Here is a 25,330-nt window from a genome sequence, read left to right as displayed (position 1 = left end):
GATAATGCTGTCCCTGACTGCCAGGAACAATAAATATTTGGCAGAATGCTGGTTTCCAGAGTCCCTCAGTGTTCCTTCTAGTTGTAACCTTGTCAGAGAGGATCCCTCCTTACGGGGTTAGTTATTTGAAATAAGCTTTTAGGCTTTGATAAGTAAAGTGACTTTAAAAGGCTCTAGATGGAGAATCAGCATCTTGGGACCTGCTTTTGCTTCTCTATTTGGTTCTGTTGTTCTGCAGAATCTCTTACATATGAGTCAGAGACCCACCTCCCCGGCACATGGTTCGCTCTTCTTCCAGTGTCTCCTGGAGAAAGGGTGACTGATGTGTGGCAGCCTTCCCGAGGAGATTACTGGGAAACCATGTCTCTACAGTAGTATTTCCAGAGCAAACTAATATTTACATTGGTTTTTCTTTTAAAAATTCCCTGGGCATTTCCAAGAGAAGTTGATGTCACGAACATCACCATCACTTAAGTTTGTAAATAAATATTCTCTCTGGACTTCATTGGCTCTGTCCACCAGCATGGTTCAAACGCTAAGGTGTCTGCGCATGGGCACACATACACACAGTCATGAGTGGCTGTTCCTCTGTTATCATCTTAGATTGGTCTTTCCCTGTGAGACTTTTGTGGGAATTTACTTTCCCTGAATTTTTGGTTCCAGTGACAGTGGCATCACTCTTAAACGTTTCAGCAAGTATCCCTTCAAAGTGCATGTTTACTGAAGCTTGCTATCACAAGATCTTCAATTTTATTTTATTAATGAGCAGCACATCCTGGCATTTGATAGTATTCTTTTTCCTTTGTACATGATTAGCATAGTCTAGCCCTTCCGATCTGATTATTCTCTCTTGGGTTAGAGTGAACTGAACTCTGGCCAGTGAGACACCCACAGGCTGAACTCATCTGTGGTTGCTTCAGTTTCCAGGCTCTCCTGGTGTTGTGCTTCTCAGGACATCTCAGTCACCTGAGAGTGACTAAGGCCCTGGAGTTTGGCTTTTACTGACAGAATTGCATCCCAGTGGTAGGCTTCCCAACCATCAGAAATATTTCTTTGCCTCACTTTGATTTCTTCCTGACTATTTCTGCTAAAGCATTCTTCTAGGTATGAGTTTAAATTTTATGTACCTTTAAATTTGACAGAAATGGCCAAGGAAAAACTTAGACTTTAAGTTTTTTGAATAGCATAGACACATACATGAATATATATATATATATATATATATATATATATACAGATAATATGTATGTATATATATTTGTGTGCACATATATTTTTTAAAAGACTCACTATCCATTACCATAGCTAAATCAATTTAATAACTTAAGTTTTTCTACATTTTTACTTTATTTCAAGATTATAGCTCTTTACATAAAGAGGCAAACTCTCTTCCCTCAGATGTTTTAAAATCAGGATATAACAGGCTTAGCATTTACAAGTGTTCTATGTTTGGAACTTGGCCCATCATTGACAGAATTTAATTGCCTCTTAGAATAAATAGAAAGCTTACCTAGATAGTTAGTCTTTGATTTTAGAACTTCACAAATCCAGATATAATATTACCTGCCAGGAATTTTCAATCTGTACTTTTACATTCCCAGTGACCAGTACATACTGGACAAGTCTTTCTGAGATAATAATAATAATAATAATAATAATAATAACAGCCAGTATGAAATTCTGACTTTCATTTTAAAGCATGAGATTTGAGAGACAGGTGGCCTAGCGAGATTAGAATTCTACAGAGTTCATTTTCTCTTCTGGGATACTGATGCAGAGTAAATTGGAAACTTGGGTTTGAAATTTAAGAGATAAATGATTCAAATAATGATGGAGAGAAAATAGTTCATAATAAGTTGATAAAATTTTATGAATAACGGGAAGACAAGAGCTTCTAGGTCTCCAAGACAAAGTAGTACAAGGAAATGAAAGCCTTAACTTTACCTGAATTGGCCAGTGTACATGGTATACCTGTTTGAAATATGACCCTGTGCCCAATTTTATAAGCACAACTATTACATGCTAATAAAATTTAAAGTGTTTATAGAGATGAAACTTTTTAGCTACTACTCTGATTTGATCACTGCATATTGTACACACACATATATACACACACACTGAGAGAGACAGAGAGACAGAGACAGATAGAGATAGACACACATACATACGTACATACATACATACATACACACACACACACACACACACACAGAGAGAGAGAGAGAGAGAGAGAGAGAGAGAGAGAGAGAGAGAACAAAATGTTATATTGTACTACACAGTCTTTCTGAGTTTCAGTTTCCTCATAAATAAAATGCTGCATTCTCATCCCCAACAGGGCTTTGAGATCAGACTTAAATGAAATTATACTTAAAGTAAATTTAGTTCAATCTTTGTCACAAGCCATGTAGGATAGGTACATTGATACATATCAAATGTATATATAGTAAGTTGGTTGGTTGATGAATAGCCAGACAGATGATACACAAAGAAACAGCTGGAATGATAGGTTGTATACTTATTTCTTTGCTTACTTGTCAAATTCCTCTATATCTCAATTGACCTACTTCTAATGTGGTTATAAAACAACTGTTGCTTTGTTTGTATTTTTTTTTTAGAAATTCAGAATCTAAGAAAAAGCTTAATTCACCATATACTTTTCTTTATAAAAAAATCAACAACTTCTAGAGGTAACAGATTTTAAAGTACTTAACTGTATAAATATTTAAGTGAAATCTGTTTGGTGTAGAATGTGGATGTTTTGGTTCTGCTTTTGAATTACAAGAACAGTACAAATAATTATGTACCATCAATAATTGATTGGAAGTTTATAATGAGCTCATGTCTCCTGTAGGTGGATGAGATAATGTCTCATTCAAAGCTCCTGAATACAAACTATGCATCCATCTCTGTATGTCCCTATGCTGTTCCATGAGATACTGATCTTATCCAAATTCTCTCCAGACTCAATGGGGTCTAGTTGACTTGGCATATTTTCTAAAAGAAGAGAATGATTTCTTATACAAGAAAGCTTCTGAAATAGTCTTATTCGGGTCTTTGAGTAGAGCTACATGGAGAAGATGGTTATCAGTCCTATTTGAGACAGTGTAGTGGGAGTAATAAACCACGGAAGCTAGGTTACTGGGGCTGAGACCGGCATTGCCCTAGCAGGCACAGTGCCCATTGTGAAAGAGACTTTCTTTGTCTAAACAATGTAAAGTATAGGACAACAAACACCAGCTCTATTTGTTCCTTGACTAGACAACCTCAAGCAGGATGATAGAGTATTAAGAGGATGTATCCTTAGTTTTCTACTGTGGTAGTAAAATACCTAACACTGAGACTTTTTAAAGAAAAGAAGCATATTTTGTTCTTAGTTTTGGGAAACTGGAAGTCTAAGATTGGCATTTGTATTGCTCTGGCTCTGGTGAAGTCTAAAGTGGGAGGCATCATGGCAAGAGAACAAATGAAAGATATCACATACTGAGATGGGACAGACATTTTTTTTTTAAAAAAAAAGCCAGTCTTTTTCTCTTTTTAGCTACATACTCTTGTGGAAACTAAGATTCCATGAGAACTATTTTAATCCCTTCCTAGAACAGAGCCTTCAGTAGCCCTAACCACGCCCTTGTTCTGATCTTCATCTTTTATTATTATTTTATTTATTTATGTTTCAAATGTTGTTCTCCTTCCCAGTCTCCCTTCCTCAAACCTCATCCCTATCTCCCCTCCCCTTTGCTTCTAAGAGGGTGTTCTCCCACAAATCCCCCCTCCTTCTGCCTCACCCCTCTAGCATCCCCCTTCACTGGGGCAACAAGCCACCACAGGACCAACCCCCTCCCATCCCACTGATGTCAGATAAGGCCATCCTCTGCTATATATGTAACTGGAGCCATGGACCCACCCATATATACTCTTTGGTTGGTGGTTTAATCCCTGGGAGCTCTGTGAGGTCCAGTTAGTTGATATTGTTGTTCTTCCTATGGGATTGCAATCCCCTTCAGCTCCTTCAGTCCTTCCCCTAACTCTTAGGTCCACAATAGTCTTTAACTTTTAACAATCCTATAACTTGGAAGCTACCACTACAATCAATGGTGTTTTACGCAGAAATTAGCAATATACAGAACACAGAATATAAAAAGAGAACTCATCTTGACTACTCATTAAGCAAAAAATTGAATTGTTTCTATGTGTAAGAATATTATTATTGTCTAAGTTGAAAAAGGCATTCTTATCCCTTCTGACAAAGCTTCTATCTGGGTAACTTTCCTAATCACAACATCACCAAAAGGGTTCATATCAGTGTTCTTTAACCAAACTTCTTAAGACAATATTGTGTATATATATATCTGTGTGTGTACATGTGCCTACATGCATGCGTGAGTCTACTTGTTTAGTTTATAAAGTCTTGTGCAAAGGACAGGTGTTTCATATAGGTTAAAGTCTCCTAACTTAAAGGATAGGAACTATATTTTATTTTACTTCTTTGTTTACACAGTAGCTAAAGCACTGAATATATGAATATATTTATATTCCTTGAATAGTTGCTAGTTATGTGACAGCTTGGAAAAGAGATAAGATTAATTGGATGGACTTTGGGGATTTACCTTGAGTTGGAATAATACTAACCAGTTTCTGACATTTCTCCTTTTCCCTCTGATCCATGTATCTCTACAGACATCTTAGAAATATTCACACATTATCACAAGAGTTCACCCTTTCCCATCACATCTTGGTTGTTGATCTTAACAATAGATAATGTTCTGAGTATAATTTCTTACTGTGGTCTCACCATGGCTTGGTCTTACTGGTTGCTGTTTTTTCCCTATCCCCACAATGGGAGCCTGGTCACCCTCTCTTGTTTGTTATTCCCATATCCAATTAGTCACCATGCTCTATCTATTCTAAGTTTCTCTAGATTTTCTAAATACATCCAATATCTCTATCTCCACTGCTACATCTTTCAAGTCTTGCTTCTGAAACAATCTCCTAATTTGTTTCTCTGTTAGCCCAGATCACTTTACAGTATAAGAACAATGTTTTTTTCAAAGGTTCAAAATAGCTCATATTATTTCCTATGTAATTTTCTTTATTACTACCCACTGCTCTAAAGATACACTTTTTGAAAATAAGATGAAAGATACTTCTCAAATCATCACCTATTTCTTCTTTTTCTTCATGTCTCACTTTTTAATCTTGGTAGCTCTACCCTGACAAAAGCTTTTTCCTATATACAATCAATTCTTCATTCACCCACTGCTTTACCACAACCACCACCACCACTACCACCACCTCTACCACCACCACCACCATCACCACCACCACCACCACCACCCACCTCTACAACCTTTAACAGGGTTCTTCTCATAGACTTCCTTACTCAAATATGGATGCTTTGCCTCATAGGCTGAAAATTATCCATTTATTTCCCTAACATCCCACTAGACAGCAAAAATGTCAAAGGCCAGAAATTTTGCCTTCTTTTTATACAAAGTAGTGATTTCAAAACAGAATATGTAAATGAATATTTAAATAAGTCATTGATATTTCAATTCATTATTTTTGTTGAGCATTATCTAATATACAGATTTACTAAATGCCAGCCCAAATTTTAAATTTTTAGAAAATTTTAAAACCTTATTATGAAGAACTTGCAAATGAAATATCTTCATACAGAGAAATTAACTGGACCCAAAGTCTAGACATCTCAGAGCACTTCTATGAGCATGGCCACTCTGGAATTATGGAGATTCTCATTGGCATTTTCACTTTCACCATCAAATGTAATTTTATGCACTCCTTCCCCACCAAAAAGATGAAAGCCTATGACAGGGTTAGGTCTGTAAGAACAATTAGCCTTATGCCCTCTTTCATCACTTGTGTCAATTGCCTGCATCCATTCTTCCAAGCTCTTTAGACCTAAGATGTTTATCTGAAGACAAACTACTTTAAAGAGAAGGCAACTAAGGAGCAGAGACACTAGTTAACCTGCTTACCATCATTTAGTTAATAACTGGGGAACAGAGATTTGAACTTGTGTCATCCTATAGTACTGTCACTCTCTACATAGTATTCTACCTGGCTTTGTGAGCCTTCTATTCACATAAAGGGTACATCGCTGAGATATGGCACTATATAAAACAGATGAAGTAACAGAAGTCAAAAAAAGTCATAACAATGGGAGAAAAAATATATGAAATCCTGATCCAGGGAGGCTCAATGCAATTTGTGCTCAGTTGCAGTGACTCTCAGTAATACATATCTGGATGGTATTAGAGGACTACAGAGAATCAAGCATGTACTCATTACCTTACTAGAGTACTGAAGTAGGATCAGACCAATTTTTCAAAGAGTCCACTCCCTATTAAATAGATTGACTTCAGCACAACAAAACCTTAACAGGTTAAAAAAGACCATGGTTAACCTTAAGAGGGAGAGGTAGTGATTCTCTTCCTTGTACTTGACTCCTTACTCTATTTCTTTGAAGGCTTTACTGGTATTGCTAATACAGTGTGGAGTGGCTCTTGTTGGATACTAAAGAAACACGAAAGCTCTACTGATACAGGCTTCAGTACCCACCAGCTTGGTTGCATCAAGTCTCAGAAAAAGTATGCCGTTATGTACGTTTATAGAGCATGGATGATAGATAGATGGACCTCCCTGCAATTTTACACATAGTGGGGCTAAGTGAACACTTGTTCCTGGCTTACCAGGGCTCTAACATGTCAAGGTTTTCTGTAGGACACTGAAATGAAATGCTTGTGTAGGCTGAGGACAGGGCTGGGAGAGTGATGAGCAACTATTTCAGAACAGATGTCAACAGAGCCTTTTTCTCCGTGCCGAGAATCATCAAATATGTGCCTGATGTCTGGCAGAGTGACTGAGGCACAGGCTCCTAAGCATTGAGACAATGGACTGGCCTCTTGAGAGACTCTCCTGGCTGCAGACAAATGAGCTTTGATGAGTGAGTAGCCTCTGCTCATTTTTCAGGGGTGGAGAGGTGGGAACTCAGTCCAGTTTGGAGTTTAATTAAGGACGGCAGCTGCCATAGCAGGTCAGATGACTCTTTGCTCCTTCATGTCACAAGTTGCATTTTGTTTTTCTCCAGATATTTCTGTTACTCTGTTCTCTCCATTGACACTGCCCACACATTCATTATTCTGGGTGCTATTAAAGTAGTATGATTACTTTTCCAAATATAAAGAGTTGCAGGCAGGAGGCCACATGATAGAGATACAAAAACAAAACCTTGAGGATCTTTAACATTCTACCATTTGATATAGACCCTCCTGATGCAAATTATGCTTTGTTTAAATGTACTTATTCATACCACTAATGAAAGTAAAGTTTCCCAATGAATTCCTGAAATTCTTAGGCAAATGGTTGGATCTGGAAAATATCATCCTAAGTGAGGTAACCCAGTCACAAAAGAACACACATGGAATACAGTCACTGATAAGTGGATATTAGCTCAGAAACTATGAATACCCAAGATACAATTCACATATCAAATGACTCCCAAGAAGAAAGAAAGAGAGGTCCCTGGTCCTGAAAAGGCTTGTTCCAGCACTGTAGGGGAATACCAGGACAGAGAAGTAGGAGGAGGTTGATAGGAGAATGGGTGGAGGGAAAAGGGCTTAGGGGGAAGGGGGGAACTGGGAAAGGGAAAATCATTTGGAATGTAAACATAGAATGTAGGAAAAAAAAGAATTTCAGGGAATAAAGAAAAAAAAAAAAGAAAGTAAGGTTTCCTTGATAGTTTAATACCCAGATGGAAAGGACAGATACAATTGTAGCACACCACTTGTCCATGTTCTCATCAGCCCTGCATCTTAATGAATGATGGCAGAGACAAGAGCTCTTATCCCCTCTCCAAGCAAACCATACAGAGAGAAAATGTTGCCAGGTCAGGTAATCTAATGTGAGAAAGGATCTTAAATACTTAGGGCTATGAAAGAAATTGATTAAATAGATTAGTTATAAAGACAAGCATAATGAGGCTATTAAATTGACCAGTCCAAAGGCTTCCTTTCAAATATAAACTTTAGCTGCAGACATTTCTGAATAGAAAAATCTCCAAATCATATGGTCTAAGGAAGCCAAGAAGGAAGAAAGACTATGTGTTTCCATTTTATAATCTGGAGACATGAAATCCAGATAGACAGACACACCTCTATGAAATCTCCTGGACCTCAAGCAGTACTATAAAGCAATAGTGTTAAAAACTGCATGGTATTGGTACAGTGACAGGCAGGAAGATCAATAGAATAGAACTGAAAATTCAGAAATGAACCCACACACCTATGGTCACTTGATCTTCGACAAAGGAGCTAAAACCATCAAGTGGAAAAAAGATAGTCTTTTTTAACAAATAGTGCTGGTTTAACTGGAGGTCAGCATGAAGAAGAATGCAAATCATCCATTCTTATCTCCTTGTACTAAGCTCAACTCCAATTGGATCAAGGACTTCCACATAAAACCAGACACATTGAAACTAATAGAAAAGAAACTTGGGAAGACCCTTGAGGACATGGGCATAGGGGAAATTTTCCTGAACAGAACACCAATAGCTTATGCTCTAAGATCAAGAATTGACAAATGGGACCTCAAAAAATTACAAAGTTTCTGTAAGGCAAAGGACATTGTCAAAAGGACAAATCGGCAACCAACAAATTGGGAAAAGATCTTCACCAACCCTACATCCAACAGAGGGCTAATATCCAATATATACAAAGAACTCAAGAAGTTAGACTCCAGAGAGCCAAATAACCCACTCACTAATAAGTGGATATTAGCCTAGAAAATTGGAATACCCAAAACATAATCCACACATCAAATGAGGTACAAGAAGAACGAAGGAGTGGCCCCTGGTTCTGGAAAGACTAGTGTAGCAGTATAGGGCAAAACCAGAACAGGGAAGTGGGAAGGGGTGGATGGAAGAACAGGGGGAGGGAAGGGGGCTTATGTGACTTTCGGGGAGTGGGGGGCCTGAAAAGGGGAAATCATTTGTAATGTAAATCAAAAATATATTGGAAAAATGGGGTACAGAGCTAAACAAAGAATTTTTACCTGAAGAATTTCAAATGGCTGAGAAGCACCTTAAGAAATGTTCAACATCATTAATCATTAGGGAAATGCAAATCAAAACAACCCTGAGATTTCACCTCACACCAGACAGAATGGCAAAGATTAAAAATTCAGGAGAGAGCAGGTGTTGGCAAGGATGTGGAAAAAGAGGAACACTCCTCCACTGCTGGTGGGATTGCAAGCTGGTACAACCACTCTGGAAATCAGTCTGGCAGTTCCTCAGAAAACTGGGCATGACGCTTCCGGAGGACCCTGTTATAACTCCAGTGGTAACTCCTGGGCATATTCCCAGAGGATTCATTGGCATGCAATAACAGCACATGCTCCACTATGTTCATAGCAGCCTTATATATAATAGCCAGAAGCTGGAAAGCATCCATATGTCCCTCAGTGGAGGAATGGATACAGAAAAGGTGCTATATTTACACAATGGAATACTACTCAGCAATTCAAAACAACGAATTCATGAAATTTTTAGGCAAATGGTTGGAACTGGAAAATATCATACGTAAGTGAGGTAACCCAATCACAAAAGAATACACATGGAATGCAGTCACTGATAAGTAGATATTAATTAGCCCAGAAGCTCTGAATACTCAAGACACAATTAACATATCAAATGATTCCCAAGAAGAAGGAAGGAGAGGTCCCTGGTCCTGGAAAGGCTTGATCCAGAATTGTAGGGGGATTACCAGGACAGAGAAATGGGAGGGGGTGATTGGGAAATGGGCCAAGGGAAGAGGGCTTATGGGACTTATGGGGAGGAGGGAACTGGGAAAGGGGAAAACATCTGGAATATAAACAACAAATATAGAAATTAAAAAAAAAAAACTCCTAAAATGGCATATTTTGAGATACTGTGTTGGATAGTATATGCTTACAGCATAAAGTCTCCAGGGAAATACTTGATTATCTAATTATGCTCTACTTATTCTACTACTGCTTTCCACCCAGCTAGATGTGAGTCCCAGCTGTTGGCTAGCTTGGGTCCTGTGAAAATGAGCTAATCACCTGCTGTGGGAATGTACTTTGAAAACAAAGGAAAAAAAGAAAGAATAAGAAAAAGAAAAACTGCCCAAAAGTGTGGGGGGTATGGAACCTGAAGAGACCTCCTCTAGTCCATGGGACCACCCATCCAAGAATCTTGATCCAGAATTGTTCCTGTCTAAAGGAAAAGCAGGGGCAAAATTGGAACAGAGACTAAAGGAAAGGCCATCCAGTGACCCATCCAACATGTGCTCTATCCTATGCACACATACAAAAACACTGACACTATTACTGATGCCATGTTGTGCTTGCAGACAGGAGCCTAGCATGGCTGACCTCTGAGAGGTTCTGCCAGCAACTGACTGAGACAAATGCTTGACTTACAGCCAACCATTGGGTGGAGGGTGAAAACCCTTATGGAAGGGTTAGGGGAAAGACTGAAGGAACTGAAGAGGATTGCAACCCCATAGGAAGAACAACCGTGTCAACTAACCTGGACCTCTCAGAGCTTTCAGAGACTAAGCCACCAACCAAAGAGCAGGTGTTATTCTGTGGCCCCTGGCACATATGTAGCAGAGGACTGCCTGTCTGGCTTGGGAGTGGGGGAAGGGAGGATGAGCTTAATCCTGTAGAAACTTTTCCCCTGTGCCTATGTCCTCAAGGGTTTTCTCCAGTTTCTTTTCTATTAGTTTCAGTGTGACTGGTTTTATGTGGAGGTCCTTGATCCACTTAGAGTTGAGCTTAGTACAAGGAGATAAGAATGGATCAATTCGAATTCTCCTGCATGCTGACCATTTGTTGAAAAGGTTGAACAAATGGTTGAACCAGCACCATTTGTTGAAAAGGCTATCTTTTTTCCACTGGATGTTTTCAGCTCCTTTGTCAAAGATCAAGTGAGCATAGGTGTGTGGATTCATTTCTGGGTCTTCAATTCTATTCCATTGGTCCACTTGCCTGTCACTGTGCCAATACCATGCAGTTTTTAACACTATTGCTCTGTAGTATTGTTTGAGGTCTGGGATACTAATTCCCCCAGAAGTTCTTTTACTGTGGACAATAGTTTTAGCTATCCTTGGTTTTTTGTTATTCCAGATAAATTTGAGAATTGCTGTGAAGAACTGAGTTGGGATTTTGATGGGAATTGCATTGAATCTATATATTGCTTTTGGCAAGATGGCCATTTTAACTATATTAATCCTTCCAATCCACGAGCATGGAAGATTTTTCCATTTTCTGAGGTCTTCTTCAATTTCCTTCTTCAGTGACCTGAAGTTCTTGTCATATAGATCTTTCACTTGTTTGGTTAGAGTCACACCAAGATATTTCATATTGTTTGTGGCTATTGTGAAGAGTGTCATTTCCCTAACTTCTTTCTCAGCCTGCTTATCCTTTGAGTATAGGAAGGCAACTAATTTGCTTGAGTTGATTTTATAACCTGCCACTTTGCTGAAGTTGTTTTCGGTAAAGCAAAGGACACCATCAAAAGGACAAATCGGCAACCAACAAATTGGGAAAAGATCTTCACCAATCCTACATCCGGTAGAGGGCTAATATCCAATATAAACAAAGAACTCAAGAAGTTAGACCCCAGGGAACCAAATAACCCTATTAAAAATGGGGTACAGACCTAAACAAATAATTTTCACCTGAAAAAATTCAGATAGCCTAGAAGCACCTTAAGAAATGCTCAACATCATTAGCCATTAGGGAAATGCAGATCAAAACAACCCTGAGATTTCACCTCACACCAGTCAGAATGGCTAAGGTTAAAAACTCAGAAGACAGCAGGTGTTGGCAAGGATGTAGAGAAAGAGGAACACTCCTTCACTGCTGGTGGGATTGTAAGATGGTACAACCACTCTGGAAATCAGTCTGGCAGTTCCTAAGAAAACTGGACATGACACTTCTGGAGGACCCTGCTATACCTCTCTTGAGCATATACCCAGAGGATTCCCCAGCATGCAATAAGAACACATGCTCCACTATGTTCATAGCAGCCTTATTTATAATAGCCAGAAGCTGGAAAGCACCCAGATATCCCTCAATGGAGGAATGGATAGAGAAAATGTGGTATATATACACAATGAAGTACTATTCAACAATTAAAAACAATGAATTCATGAATTTTTTAGGCAAATGGATGGAACTGGAAAATATCATCCTAAGCAAGGTAATGCAATCACAAAATAATACACATGGAATGCAATCATTGATAATTGGATATTAATTAGCCCTGAAGCTCTGAATACTGAAGATACAATTAGCATATCAAATGATTCCCATGAAGAAGGAAGAAGAGGGCCCTAATCCTGGTAAGGCTTGATCCAGCATTGTAGGGGATTACCAGGACAGAGAAAAGGGAGGGGGAAAGATAGGAGAATGGATGAAGAGAAGAGGACTTATGGGACATATGGGGAGGGGGAAACTGGGAAAGAGGAAAGTTTTTGGAGTATAAACAAAGAATATAGAAAATAAAAATATATATTAAAAAAGAATATAAAACAAAAAAAGAAAAAAGAAAGAAAGAAATATTCCTTCAAATCCTTAGTAGAAAAGTACTTAAAAATGGAAGTCACTATATCTAGCAGCTATTGGGATAGGATAGCCCATTCCCAGATTAATACTTTAACAATGGAGTCTTAAAGTTTTATTGAAAACATTCCCAGAAGATCCAACATATAGGACACTATCTTATATTTAGAGCAATGAATTCTTATTTTTCAGGACATTGAAGTTGGAAAAGATGAGAAATGCACAAACACATGAAAATTAAAGGAACTCAGACCCATCAATACAATTATCTTTATTTTTCAAATAGAAAACACAAGTCTGGGAAGTTATCAGACTCTTAGTAACAGGCTACCTTTACCTTTAAATCGGACTCCATGGAAACAGCTTTGCCTATTTTGAAGCATGAGGAATAGCTGTCAGTTGCTGTTTCCTATTCTGAAGAACAGACGGTGGGAGGTGGAGGAGCTGCTTTTCTGTTCTTCTCAAAGGAAAGATGCAGTTGAGAGACAAGGTTTAAGTGGTTTACTTAGCAAAGAAAGCACTCCGAAGAGAGATTGGAGTGAGCTGTCCCAAAGCAGGAAGAACAGTACAGTGCTTCCATACTGTGTACTGTTTTAAAGGTTTTATGAATATTTATGAGGTAGGCAGGGCGTGCTTGGGATAAGGTGACCCCTTTTCCCTCCCTAACCATGGTAGATCAGATCTCCTTTTTAGGTAATTTTTTTTCTCTCTGTTTCTCTAGAAAAGTTCACAAAGGTGGGGGGAGTGTTCCATCAGAAGCACAAAAGCTAAGGTTATTTGAGGATGTATAACTCATCATTAGCACACACGTAGGGAAATGCTCAGGCACGAACAACCTAACATCAACTTTGAAGACATGTACCCACAAAGGATATTCTGGCTGTCGGGCACAGTTACTGGCTACAGTTCTGGTTCTCTTGGTTATTTCATAGCTAACTCATTTTTGAGACTGCTTGATTGTGTGACTGAGGTTACCTTCTGTCAGTTAAGACATTTTTTATCTTTATTATTTTTCTTTAAACGGGTTTCATGTTGAAGGCTGAATACAATAGACTAGCAGCCAGCTCAACCAGAAACTAAGATGTAGACTATCTCTGAAGCTCCCTTCTACCTGCACTACCACACACGTCCATCTTCTACCTCGTAGCCCCGTATTTCTTGTTGCTATTATTTTCATGGTGCTGATGTATTGACAGGGGAAAGATGGTATTCAGGAAAGTCACAAGTTATATATCCAAAAAAAAGATAGGGTCCTAAGGGCAAAGGCTTTGTTTTGTTTGTTTGCTTTATCTTTCTTAATATTAAACACTGTATTTACAGAAATGTAGTACATAAATGTTTGCTAATCTAAAATGTTCTAATTGTCAAAAAAATCATTACTATCTTCATTATTATGGGGGAAAGTATACAGTTAAATGCATAAACTGTAGAGACAGACTGCCTCTGAGTGAGTCTGACTCAGCCAAATACAGTACTTATGCAGATGACCCGAATGTCCTGTTCCTTACTTTCCTGGGCTATCAACTGGGACCTTAGGAGTGCCTGTCTTATTGGGTGCTTATCTGGACTAGGTGTGCTAATTAGTGCATGCAGAACATGCCTGACATGGAGAAGATGCTTGTTTGATGAGTGTTAGCCGTTATCAGCAGTGTTCAGGGCAGGTGCTTTAGCCATTGGTAAGAAATATCCCAGAACAAATGCTAATGTCATGATGCTAACTGAGTACTGCTGAATGACTCTATTATATTAGAATGATTACTATGGGGGGGGTCACAATTTCTTGTGTGGACTTTCCTTGTTCGGAGCTATGGTTATGCAGCTTTTAATTCCCTTGGTGCCTCTTTATTCATGATAAAATCCATGTTTTTTATAAATAAACAGATTTCCTATGTAGCCATTGTAGTCTATAGCCACACTCTCTGCTTCTCTCCTGTGAATTCTTATGGATATCAGTGAATTTCTTCCTTTGGCCTCAGTCACTTAGTCTTGAGTACAGAAGAGTCTTTCCTTTCCTTCCTGTCCTTTCTCCAGCAGGGCTGTGTATGTGTGCATGCATGCGCCTGTGTGTGTGTATGTGTGTGTGTGAGTGTGTGTATGTGTGTGTGAGTGTATGTGAGAGTGTGTGTGTGTGTGTGTGTGAGTGTGTGTGTGTGAATGTGTGTAGTGGGAGGGGATGCTCCTGTGTGGGTGTACTTTTTTCAATTTGGTAACACCAAGCTTTACTCGAGGTGATCCTGACATTTTAGCTATTGTTCCCTTGACATGTTGCTTCTTCTCATCCTTTAGAACACAAATTAAACTGCATCTAACCTGAATCAGGGAGAGAAAGCTACCTTGTTACATTTCTATTCCTCCATCCAGCTATCATAACCTAGTCTGTAGGTGCCAATGCCTTTGTGATGCCACTGTGTGACTGATCCCTGACTGGTATGAGCCACCATCCTCACTCTGGTTTTATTTCCACAGTACATTCCTCCAGATCTCTGTGTCTGCAATTTCGTTCTGGAACAGTCCTTATCTGTCAGAGCACTGCAAGAAATGCTTGCCAACACCGTTGAAAATGGTGGAGAAGGGGTGAGTACCTGAATTGTACCATGGGTTGAAATTGATCACCCCACATCCCAAAAGCATATTTGACATTTCATCCCTCCGGTTTAGTCCTGGAAAACCTCCATGCATAGATAGGAAACCTTTCTTCCAAGTTTAGATACCTCTTACTCAGCAACTCTAGTCCTCTCTCCTTTAAAATGACCAGCTTCCCTCAAAAAATAGATGAGTACACCACTAATGCTGGCTGGGCTCCCTTCTTCCCTCTCTTACCCCAGAGTCTACCAGGGAACGTGGGGAGTCCAAGAGCACCTTGAGACTAAAAATATCTGTGAGGCAGGTGTTTTTCCATGGAGAATCTCACTGAGATTTTATGACTTTGGTTGAATACTACCAGGTTACAACAGTTGAGAGTCTACAACAGTCTCCTACAACAGTCTTGTACAACAATCTCCTGTAGAATTCAGGCTGATTTCGCCAATGATGAGCAGGCACAGGGCTCCCTCAAAATTCTGTTGTCACAATTGCTAAACTGAGAACAGTGCTCTGTTATTTTCCAGAAGGTTCTCCAGCCAGAGGATTGCCCAGATATTTCATAATATTCTTTTATTTTTCCTACTCCTTATTGACCCACTCATTTATGTCTTTTTTAACATCAAATAGTATAATTGTAGTGGCTGGAGTGGCTGGAGTGGCTGGAGATATTCAAATCAAGTGTCTCTGCCCCCATCTCCACTTCCCATACTCCATCTGAGGACACTCTGTCTTCTGGAATACTGCAACAGCCTGGCCGGTTTTTGTACTAAGTTTCTCCTCCCAGTCTTCCTCCTCAGCAGCCATGGAGTTCTTTCTAAAATGCATGCCCCATTCATTGTATTCCCTTGTTTTAATCTCCTTCATTTCCCCAGTAACTTGGGATGAATATTAAATGCCCCAGCACAGCTGACAGCCTTACAGTATTTGGGGAGCCCGATTCAGCTCCGCCTCATCTGTCACTGCATCCCACCCAGCACTCAGCGTCCCAGGCACACTAAACCCCTCATGCTACCTCCATTCCAGCCCCCTTTGCTTCTGACCTTACTATCAGCTGTTTCCTCGGTGTGGCACAGCTTTCCTCCTCCCCTGTCTTCCCCTGTGTAATCCCTCCTCATCCTTCAGGGAACCAGTTTAGAAATTAGATCAACCCAGAAGCCTCCATTCACCTACAAGTACGTCACAGAGAAGACCCTAAGCTTTCCTGTGGCTTTTCTCTGCACTTTCAATACAAATTTTGGTTTCTTTCTCCTGTCCCAGAAAACATACTGTTCCTAGGGAGGGTCTATTTTCAGTTACAGTTAAGAAGCATAGGTTGTTCTGATTTGACATTAATAAAGTCATACACAATATATTTGTGGTTGAAGAAACAGTGACCATAGACATGATTGAACTGATGTTTACATCTTGGTCATTTTCCAGCCCTTAATGTGATCTTAGACAAGACTTCTAAAGGCTTAAAGCCAGAATGCTCTCACCTTTATAATAAGAGTAACTATATTTCCAGGATCATAAAGGCCAAAGGTTTGTGGTTCTTTACTCTTCTGATTAGATTAATAATGGTTTAATCAACAGCATGTTGATAACTCTTCTCTGTTCCTTATAACTTGGCCTGGGTAACATCATTTTTGCACCTCTTTTGGCTCCACTCCTTCCTCCCATTGACCTCAGCACTTCATGTCGCAGTGTACCCCCAATATTGCCAGTTCGATAAAACAACAATAAAACATGTGATTATCCCCTTTCCAAAGTTCATCATTTGCAGATATGTTTGCTGAGAGACCTGACTGATTTTAAGTATCAGCAGAGATTTTAAGTATCCCAAATAAGACATGCTCAATCCTGCCCACTCAATGGACCCAGAATAGAGAGAGAACTGAGTTAAGAGATGCCCAGATTGATTCCTTGGTTCTTCTTTTAATCTGTTATATTCAAAGAGAATATTTTAAAGGGCTTCTAGGTATTTATAATTTAGCTTGAATCACTTGGTGAATCCTATAAATTAGAAGATAAACTTTTTTTGTTTCAGAGTTAATCTTACCTTTGCCTTTAAGAACAATCAGTAACAACTTATTTTCTCAATAAAAAGAGAAGACAATGTAAAGAAATGAAAGCTGGGTGTCTTGGAGTAGAGCAGGCCTCCTTGGAGGCAGGTAGAGCTGTGTGACCTGGGTTAGACCAGGCCTCCTGGGAGGCAGGCAGTTCTGTCTCTGGCTATGATAGACCTCCTGTGTCCCCGGTGAGAGTACTCCTCTAGTGTCCCTTGCTAGGGCAGATCTCCTAGGAGACAGGCGGGCTAGAGGGTTCGATAAGGGCAAGCATGCCGATCTGCCCTCATATTATTAGTTATCCATTGGATAATAGTCACAATATCAGTATCATGTTGTCTTTTTAATAGTATTCTGCAAAATATAAACACAGTCTAATAGTTATTTGTATTTCTACTGTTGTTATTATCATTGCTATTTTTTACTGGAAATCTTAGAGACAGAAGAATTTTTTCAAAATGATCATAGTTTTAGTATCCACTGGTGACTCTACAATCCACTTACCTGGATAACAGCTTCGTGCACTGGAACCCACCTGTAATCCTCTCATACCTCCAAGTGTGCTCTGTCTTTAGTGTGAGAAATGCTATTTTATATAATCTCTTGAGTCTGTTTGTTTTGCTTTCCTGGGGTGACTGTGCACATTTACTATTAGCTGTTAATTTGATTTTAGCAGACAATACTCAGCAGAGATGAAATAGAAGCTTAAGAAATAAAAAGGAAAGAGTAAAGAGGGAAGGGAGCTAACAGGACAGAGCATAATGAGGCTCAGGGGAGCCTGGGGTTGTGTGAGCAGGATGCTGCCTCCTTTTGATGGCATGCCATTCTGTTTGGAAATGGCCATTTACTACCTTTAAATAAGTATTACTTTCAGTAATGATCACGACTGCCACCAAACAGAAGGCCTTGGAGAGCATAATCTTTTTTCCTTCTAGTCAAAAATTGGTCCTTGTGTGCTGCACCTGTTCACCGCTGCTGTGCAGCAAACTGGGCATTTTAAAAAATGATTTTGGTTGTTTGCTCTTTCACGTGATGAGTGTATTGAAGCCTTTCCTTTTGCAAGGATTTACCATTCCTGCAGTAATTTCTCTTGCAAACAAAGAAAACAAAGGTACCTAGCCAAATTTAACAGTGGAGAGTTATTATTGAAATGTCCTTAGCTGCAGCAAGTGGCATATGAAAGCCAGCTGTATGTTGAAAGGGGGCATTAATTATGAAAGCCTCTAAACAGAGAGGTCCAGTGCCTTTCAGAGCATGCCCAAGCTAATCTCACTTTTGAATCACTTTTCTCCTGATCTACTCTTATCTAATTTTATCCTGGGGAAATTACTACACAATAGGCATTTGACATGAGGCCAACTCTATGGCATGTGTTTGAAGTAAAATGCTTACATGCAAATGTTAAAGTATTTTCACATTTTTTTGTTGACCTCTGGTTTATGGAATTTTCATCAGTATTTAGCATGATGTGGAGCCAAAAACAATGTCCATCTACCTCCATGTCCCAATCACTTCACCCTCCAAAAATAATGAATTTTAGTTCATCAGCACACCTAAGCATCACACAGATATATTTTCAATCTTGCCTATTTTGACCAGGTGATCTATAGAATGAAATATTTTACTTTTTCATTGCCTTAATTAGCACCATCTCAATGTGCAACCTTCCACACAGAGTGATCATCAAATGAGATCAGTGCTCACAAGTACCCGTCAGAGTGGACAGCAGCATAGCTCCTCCCTTCCTCCTAGCCAAGGTTTTTCAGGAAAATTCATACTGCACCAAAGGAAGGAGTCCTTTATGAAATCAGCAGATACATATCAAATCTAATGCTCTCTGACTCCAAATATGTCTGACATTAACTGGTACAATGCCTCTAGAAATTAAAGTCCTTGCTTGACACATTTACTAACTGCACTTCTCCTTATAAGGGTTCTGACTTTATCAATGTCAGGCCTGTAGAACTAAGAAGAGAGGTTAGATATGTATGTATGTATGTATATGCATATGTACATGTGCATGTATACACATATGAACATACTTATACATAATTAGGCCATGGTTGCAATGTGAATGTTACATCAAACATCTTATATGCTAATACATTCAACCTTCTAACATTGGTTGGAAATGTGGACCTGAAAGGATATTATCTCTGCAACAACCTTCAACATAAATACCCTCAGAGGGGTTCTCTTTTATTTCCATGTGTTATTTATACAATAGCCATTAACTCTAATATGAGCTTCAGGTTCCTTTCATTTGTCCTTGTCCGTAGAGTGTAGAATAGCATACAGAGAACATTTGCTAGAGAAATTCTCATACGTGACATTACATGCTCATAATGTATTGACCCTCCTTGAAGATGGCATGGCTAAGTCTGCTGAGAAACCAGGGACTGTCATGAAGGATCATGTGACCTTGTAAACAGGCAATGAAGCACAGACTTAGATTATGTTACTCATGCGAGGACCATAAAGTGTGCTACTTTCCTGTTGTTTTATACAGAAGAGAAGAAGCCTTCCCAACTAGTCATCTAGTTTTAGCCCTGACTTTGAGGTCTTTATGTTCCCCTTCTAATTGTCAGAGGAAAGCTTCAGATTGAGAATGTATGTGATTAGGAAGAGAACAAAACCTGTGGTGTAAATGGGTGCATAATTGTGAATCAGCTTGATACCCAGTTACAATGTTAAAAAGTATTACATCTTTAAAAAGGAGAAATAAATCAAATAATGGTTTACCTCCAACAACAGGTGATTCACTACACTCTCAGAATACTTTATAAGATGTTTTTTGTATAAAAGTACAATGTGACCTGTGTTTATATATTGATATAATCCTAGCTTTCCTATATAACAATGCCCTAAAGGCAGGATTGCCAGGCTATACCAGAATAGCCACAGTAGGTACGAAAATATGAGTTTACTTAATACTTGTTGGTAAAAAGCCATTGCCTCAAGCTGTTCAAAACATTGCCTTGCTGACCTTTTCAGGTATCCTCTTTGCCTTTCCAGGGTCTTAGCCTGAGACTCCCTCTGTCCCTCACTTTGTTAAGACCAGGACTTCACACCATTCCCTTCTTAAGATTTTGGTGTGATGGTAGCATGCCTCATTCCATTAAATTCCTACTTAGTTTGATTTGACATATTTTTATTTAGAAGGGAGAACCCAGTAACAAGGACTGTGAAACCTGGCCCCATTCATTTTTTTTAATCTAGAGCTGGTTATCAACTCCTATTATGAAACCAATAATATTTTTGTATTCACAAAATAAGAAATCTCTTGGCAAATTGCTCTTACCTGCAAATGCTTGTCAGAACCTGCTCTTTAAATCTGCCCTGCATTAGAATTCCTCTTGCAGAGTCATTTGTGACAGGCAGCAAAACAGGAGGTTTAGGTTTGGTCCTAACACTGAAACCCCTTAGAAATGTAACTCCAGGCAGATCTCTTACAGATCTGGGACTTGAGTTGCAACATCTCTGAAAGAGGACATTGTTTAGATGTTCAGTCCCTGATGGTTGTGATATACCAAGTTAAAATGGAAAGGTGTTGACACCTCAGTTCCTCTGGAGTGTCTGCTTAGCTGTAGCCCATCATTGAGTCCCTATGGAAATTCTGACCTGCTCATCAGCCATTGTGCTTAGTGCTTTGACTCCTATATTTAGACAGAATGAATAAATGTGTTTGTTCTTTTTCTGCTTTTGGTGTGGGCAAAGATAACCTTCCAAAATCTATCCAGGACAGCACCTCTGAGGGGAAAAATGTTGATTATATACTTTGACCTTTTGGAAACATAATTCTCCTGGAAAATCCTTTACTGAAGGAAAGTTATTCGATCATTTCCACAAGACTTGTTTCTTCATACAGCCAGCCATTATTTTTGAGAAATAAAATGTTGTGAGAGGACTACAAATTAAAGGTTTATGTAATTTTTTTCATATGCTAAATTGTCCAAATGTATTTATTTTCTATTTCTCCTTTCCCTGTACTTTGTCACTATCCTTGCACAAGTTGTGATGTGATTCAGGGACTTTGTGTGATAGATGGATTTGAATGTCTCTTTAGTAAGATGATATTTGTGAAGAAATAAATTGTGAACTTATAGTTCCTTTTTAGACAAGTTTTTTGATAGCATGTTATTTACTTAAAATGTTCTACCTTGAAAACATTGCTTTATGGTAAAAAAAAATACCAAAAAGCTTTTAAAATTAATGTTTAAAAAATTGTTTAATTCACCATCCTAATCATAAGATAAAGAATTTCCAACTTGCCTGGGACTGGTCATTTTCCTTGGGTAGATTTTTCTAAGGTGAATGGCATCATGGGAAAGTTAGAATTCGGCTACAACACTTTGTGTGTTTACTGTTTCTTAGTCACATCGGCACTAGTCAAAGGAAAAATAACAGCATGTATTCACATGTAATGCTACTTCTTACTGTAGCTGGGAGAAAATAGTCTCCAGCTTGGACATCTCAACCCACTTGGTTCTCGCCATGTTCTGTTTGTGGTTTCTGTAGTAAGCCTTTGCCGCTTCCTCAAATGCTTTGAAAGCTTTCATCAAATCCTGTGCTCACTAAAATATCCATTCACTGTTTTGTTTCTTATTTTGCTAGCTCAGTGACCTCTCGGAATGGGTACGTTTTTCCCTCCTTAATATACATGTACTTTGCATGAACAACTGACTCCAACTGTATTTGTAATGACCTGGACCTTCTACTTGTTAAATGTTCAGGGCATTTCCATTCTCTGTGCTTCTGCTGTTTTAAAAATAAAATACAACTGCACCACTCATTTCAGTCTTGTAGAGCTGAGAGGTGGCTGCACACTTAGAAATCCCAGCCAGGCACCTTATTCTACCACTGCTGTGCAACTGGGAGAACAGCATGTCTGTGGACCCACGGTTTGGTTTTATTTTTTATTTTTTGTCAGTTTTTTCCCCATCAAGATATTGAAGGCTGTTTTCAAAGTTTCTCTTTTTGTCCTTCTGATATGGTCTAGATAGTTTGTGTCCGTAGATTTCATCTTGGTGAGATGACAGAAGTGTGCAGCCTTGCTTTCATTCAAGCTTCTGGAAGCTTCTGACTTCTGGTACTATTATGCAACTCCAGCTCTGCTCATCCATAAGGCTGGAATTCATAATAAAAATGAAAAAAGCTAGTTTGGTATTCTTTTGTTTTTTCATGTGATATCTCCCAAAGTGACCCAATAGAACAATTAAATGTTAATGTTAACATTAAGGTTAACTAGCTTTTTACATTTCTTCATATCCCCATAGAAACATTTTCAAGTGAAAAAAAAATGCGCAGAGTTTTTCAAGCTCCAGATATTCTAAGATCTTCCACTTTGTAACCCTTGCTGTAGTGTTAGTGCAATTGCCTGTTGTGTGATGATACCATCCTCTGCTGACGTGAACACTGCACATAAGACCAGTATGCCTACGTGGTCTTGAAGGTGTCATGTAACCATGATAACACTTAGCTTTGCTGATTGTTACAAAATCCCTGGGGCTCTTACCATTCTTGTTGTGGACATTAAAATGCTGGTAGTATAGCTTTGTCAAACAACCATCTTAGAAAGATTGACTTTTTGATCAACACACGTGTTTTTCTGTTGCTTTTTTTTCCTTTTTTAAAAATATTTTTATTTTCTATATTCTTTGTTTACATTCCAAATGATTTCCCCTTTCCTGGATCCCCCCCTCCCCATATGTCCCATAAAACTTCTTCTGTCCATCCATTCTCCAATCACCTCCCTCCTTTTTTTCTCTGTCCTTATATTCCCCTCCAATGCTAGATCAATCCTTTCCAGGACCAGGACCTTCTCCATACTTCTTCATGGGAGTCATTTGTTATGCGATTTGTGCCTTGGGTATTCAGGGCTTCTGGGCTAATTAATATCCACTTATCAGAAATTGCATTCCATGTGTATTCTTTTGTGACTGGGTTACCTCACTTAGGATGATATTTTCCAGATCAAACCATTTGCCTAAAAATTTTGAGAATTCATTTTTCCTAATTGCTGAGTAGTATTTCATTGTGTAAATATACCACATTTTCTGTATCCATTACTCCTTTGAGGGACATCTGGGTTCTTTCCAGCTTCTGGCTATTATAAATAAGGCTGCTATGAACATAATGGAGCATGTGTCTTTATTGCATGCCGGGGAATCCTTTGGGTATATGCCCAGGAGAGGTATAGCAGGGTGTCACGTCCAGTTTTCTGAGGAACCGCCAGACTGATTTCCAAAGTGGTTGTACCATCTTACAGCCCCACCAGCAGTGGAGGAGTGTTCCTCTTTCTCCACATCCTTGCCAACACCTGCTGTCTCCTGAGTTTTTGACCTTAGCAATTCTGACTGGTGTAAGGTGAAATAAAAATATTTTTATGGCAAAAACTTTAAATGTATTTCTTAAACTTTCACAGAGGATAAACAAGAATTTGGGAGTCTGAACTTTTTCCAATACATTGGTGTGTTGTCATGAGGGAGTCTGTAGAATTAAAGATAAGTAATTGGTGTGATGGGGTGGGTGGTGGCGAGTCCTAAGACAGGGTGTAAAAACTGGATTCTGCAACAGGAGAAATCATAACTGTAAGTTATTAGACATGCAGATTTAAGGACAGTCTGGTATGATGCTTGCTTACTTTCTATCTATCAGTAAAGTACATTTGGTATTCAAGAAACCCTAAGAAAACAGAAACCCTTCCACTTATTTATCAAACAGTTACTTTGATCATATAATTCAGAGAGAAAATAGCTTACTTCTGTTTTGGAAAAGATTAGTTAAAAACACCAGTTTGGATATTTGAGTAAACAAAAATTAGCTTAATGCCAGAGAGTCCCTGATCCCAGTGGGGCAGTGTAATCTCCACTTGAGTGGGAACCTGTGGCAAGGGTCTCATCCCCAAGTCGTCACTGTCTATCTGGAGAGCATGTAAGCATCTGAGATGGTGAATAACAGTGGGAAAACAGCATAAATAAATACCAGAAGTCCAGAAAGACCCTGGCTGTAAAAGTGACTCCTCTTCTACAGAGGCTAGTATAGCTATTTGCAAATGCAAAAGCTAACAGTAGGTATTTCTTTAGCTGTTGTTCCTTTTCAGCTTGGGCTGAGGATGCATGGGGGAGCAGTGGGTGTCAAGACAAAATAAAGCTTTGTTCCAAAGGAGAAAATTAAGAATGGGTCCTTGGGAGTTTGCTTTAGAAGATCTGTTTATTTCTGACTTTCCTGAGTCTTGCTCTCTGTTTGTGGAATGGGCAGGGGATGTAAATTTGTGCTGGTACTGCTCCTAAATATTGCTATTTTCATAACTTTGCTATGGGGAAGTTGAGCAGAACATACTGCTTTTCTGTGTATTTATCTCAATAGTTTTCTAAAATTATGGCTTGTTTTTAGAAATGTTCAGTTATTTCTTAAGTACAGAAATTTCCAGATTTCATTTTTTTTATAGGTACAGATAACTCAACTGTGATTACTGAGTCAGCCATGCAGAGAAGGCTGTGGTGTCGATTTTCTAAAATGCTTTGCTCTGCTCTGCAGTTCAGAGCACAGCCGCAGAGGACAGAGAGACACCTCGTCCCAGCAGCCTGAACAACTGTGTCTCCATTCTTTGCTACCCTGACAACTTTTACATTTTATCTTCCCCATGGGCTTTTTCCATGCCAGCTTAGTAAAGACCATCACCAACTGCCAATCCAAGTTTAGAATTTACCTGGATTTCAGAATTAATGATACAGTGACTCAAATGCATATTCTTTCAGTCTAGAAATGGGCCCAGGTTCTTCTATCCCAACATAATCTACAGCTTCCTAACACTGGGATAGAGAGGGAGGATATTAAACAGCATAGCTTATCAAAACCTTTTGCTCTGTTCAGTTATCAGTTTTTATGGCTAGTCTTGACCCCACATTTATATCTAGCATCTTGTTATGATGGACATACGCCAGGAATGATTCTGAAAGCCAGGGAGGAGTTTAGATAACATTTGACCCAGGTTGCCAAGTGGATGAACTACTGCTATTTCCCAATCTATTGCTCCTGCTGGGCATCTGTTTGGGTGAGTTCCAGGGGTGTGAAAACCACGATTCAATACATGATTT

General features: G+C 39.0%; 1 protein-coding gene across 1 annotated transcript in view; it reads left to right on the top strand.

The window, feature by feature from the left end:
- Ryr3 (ryanodine receptor 3) overlaps nt 1-25,330 on the top strand; it is a 410,215-nt gene that overhangs the window by 24,787 nt on the left and 360,098 nt on the right. Inside the window, 1 exon segment of the mRNA XM_052181674.1 lies at nt 15,070-15,177. Coding sequence (XP_052037634.1) covers nt 15,070-15,177 — 108 coding nt within the window.

Source organism: Apodemus sylvaticus, chromosome 5, assembly GCF_947179515.1.
Source record: "Apodemus sylvaticus chromosome 5, mApoSyl1.1, whole genome shotgun sequence".
NCBI classification, from domain to species: domain Eukaryota; kingdom Metazoa; phylum Chordata; class Mammalia; order Rodentia; family Muridae; genus Apodemus; species Apodemus sylvaticus.
Note: the sequence above shows the minus strand (reverse complement) of the source record. Positions and strands in the feature narration are given on the sequence as shown.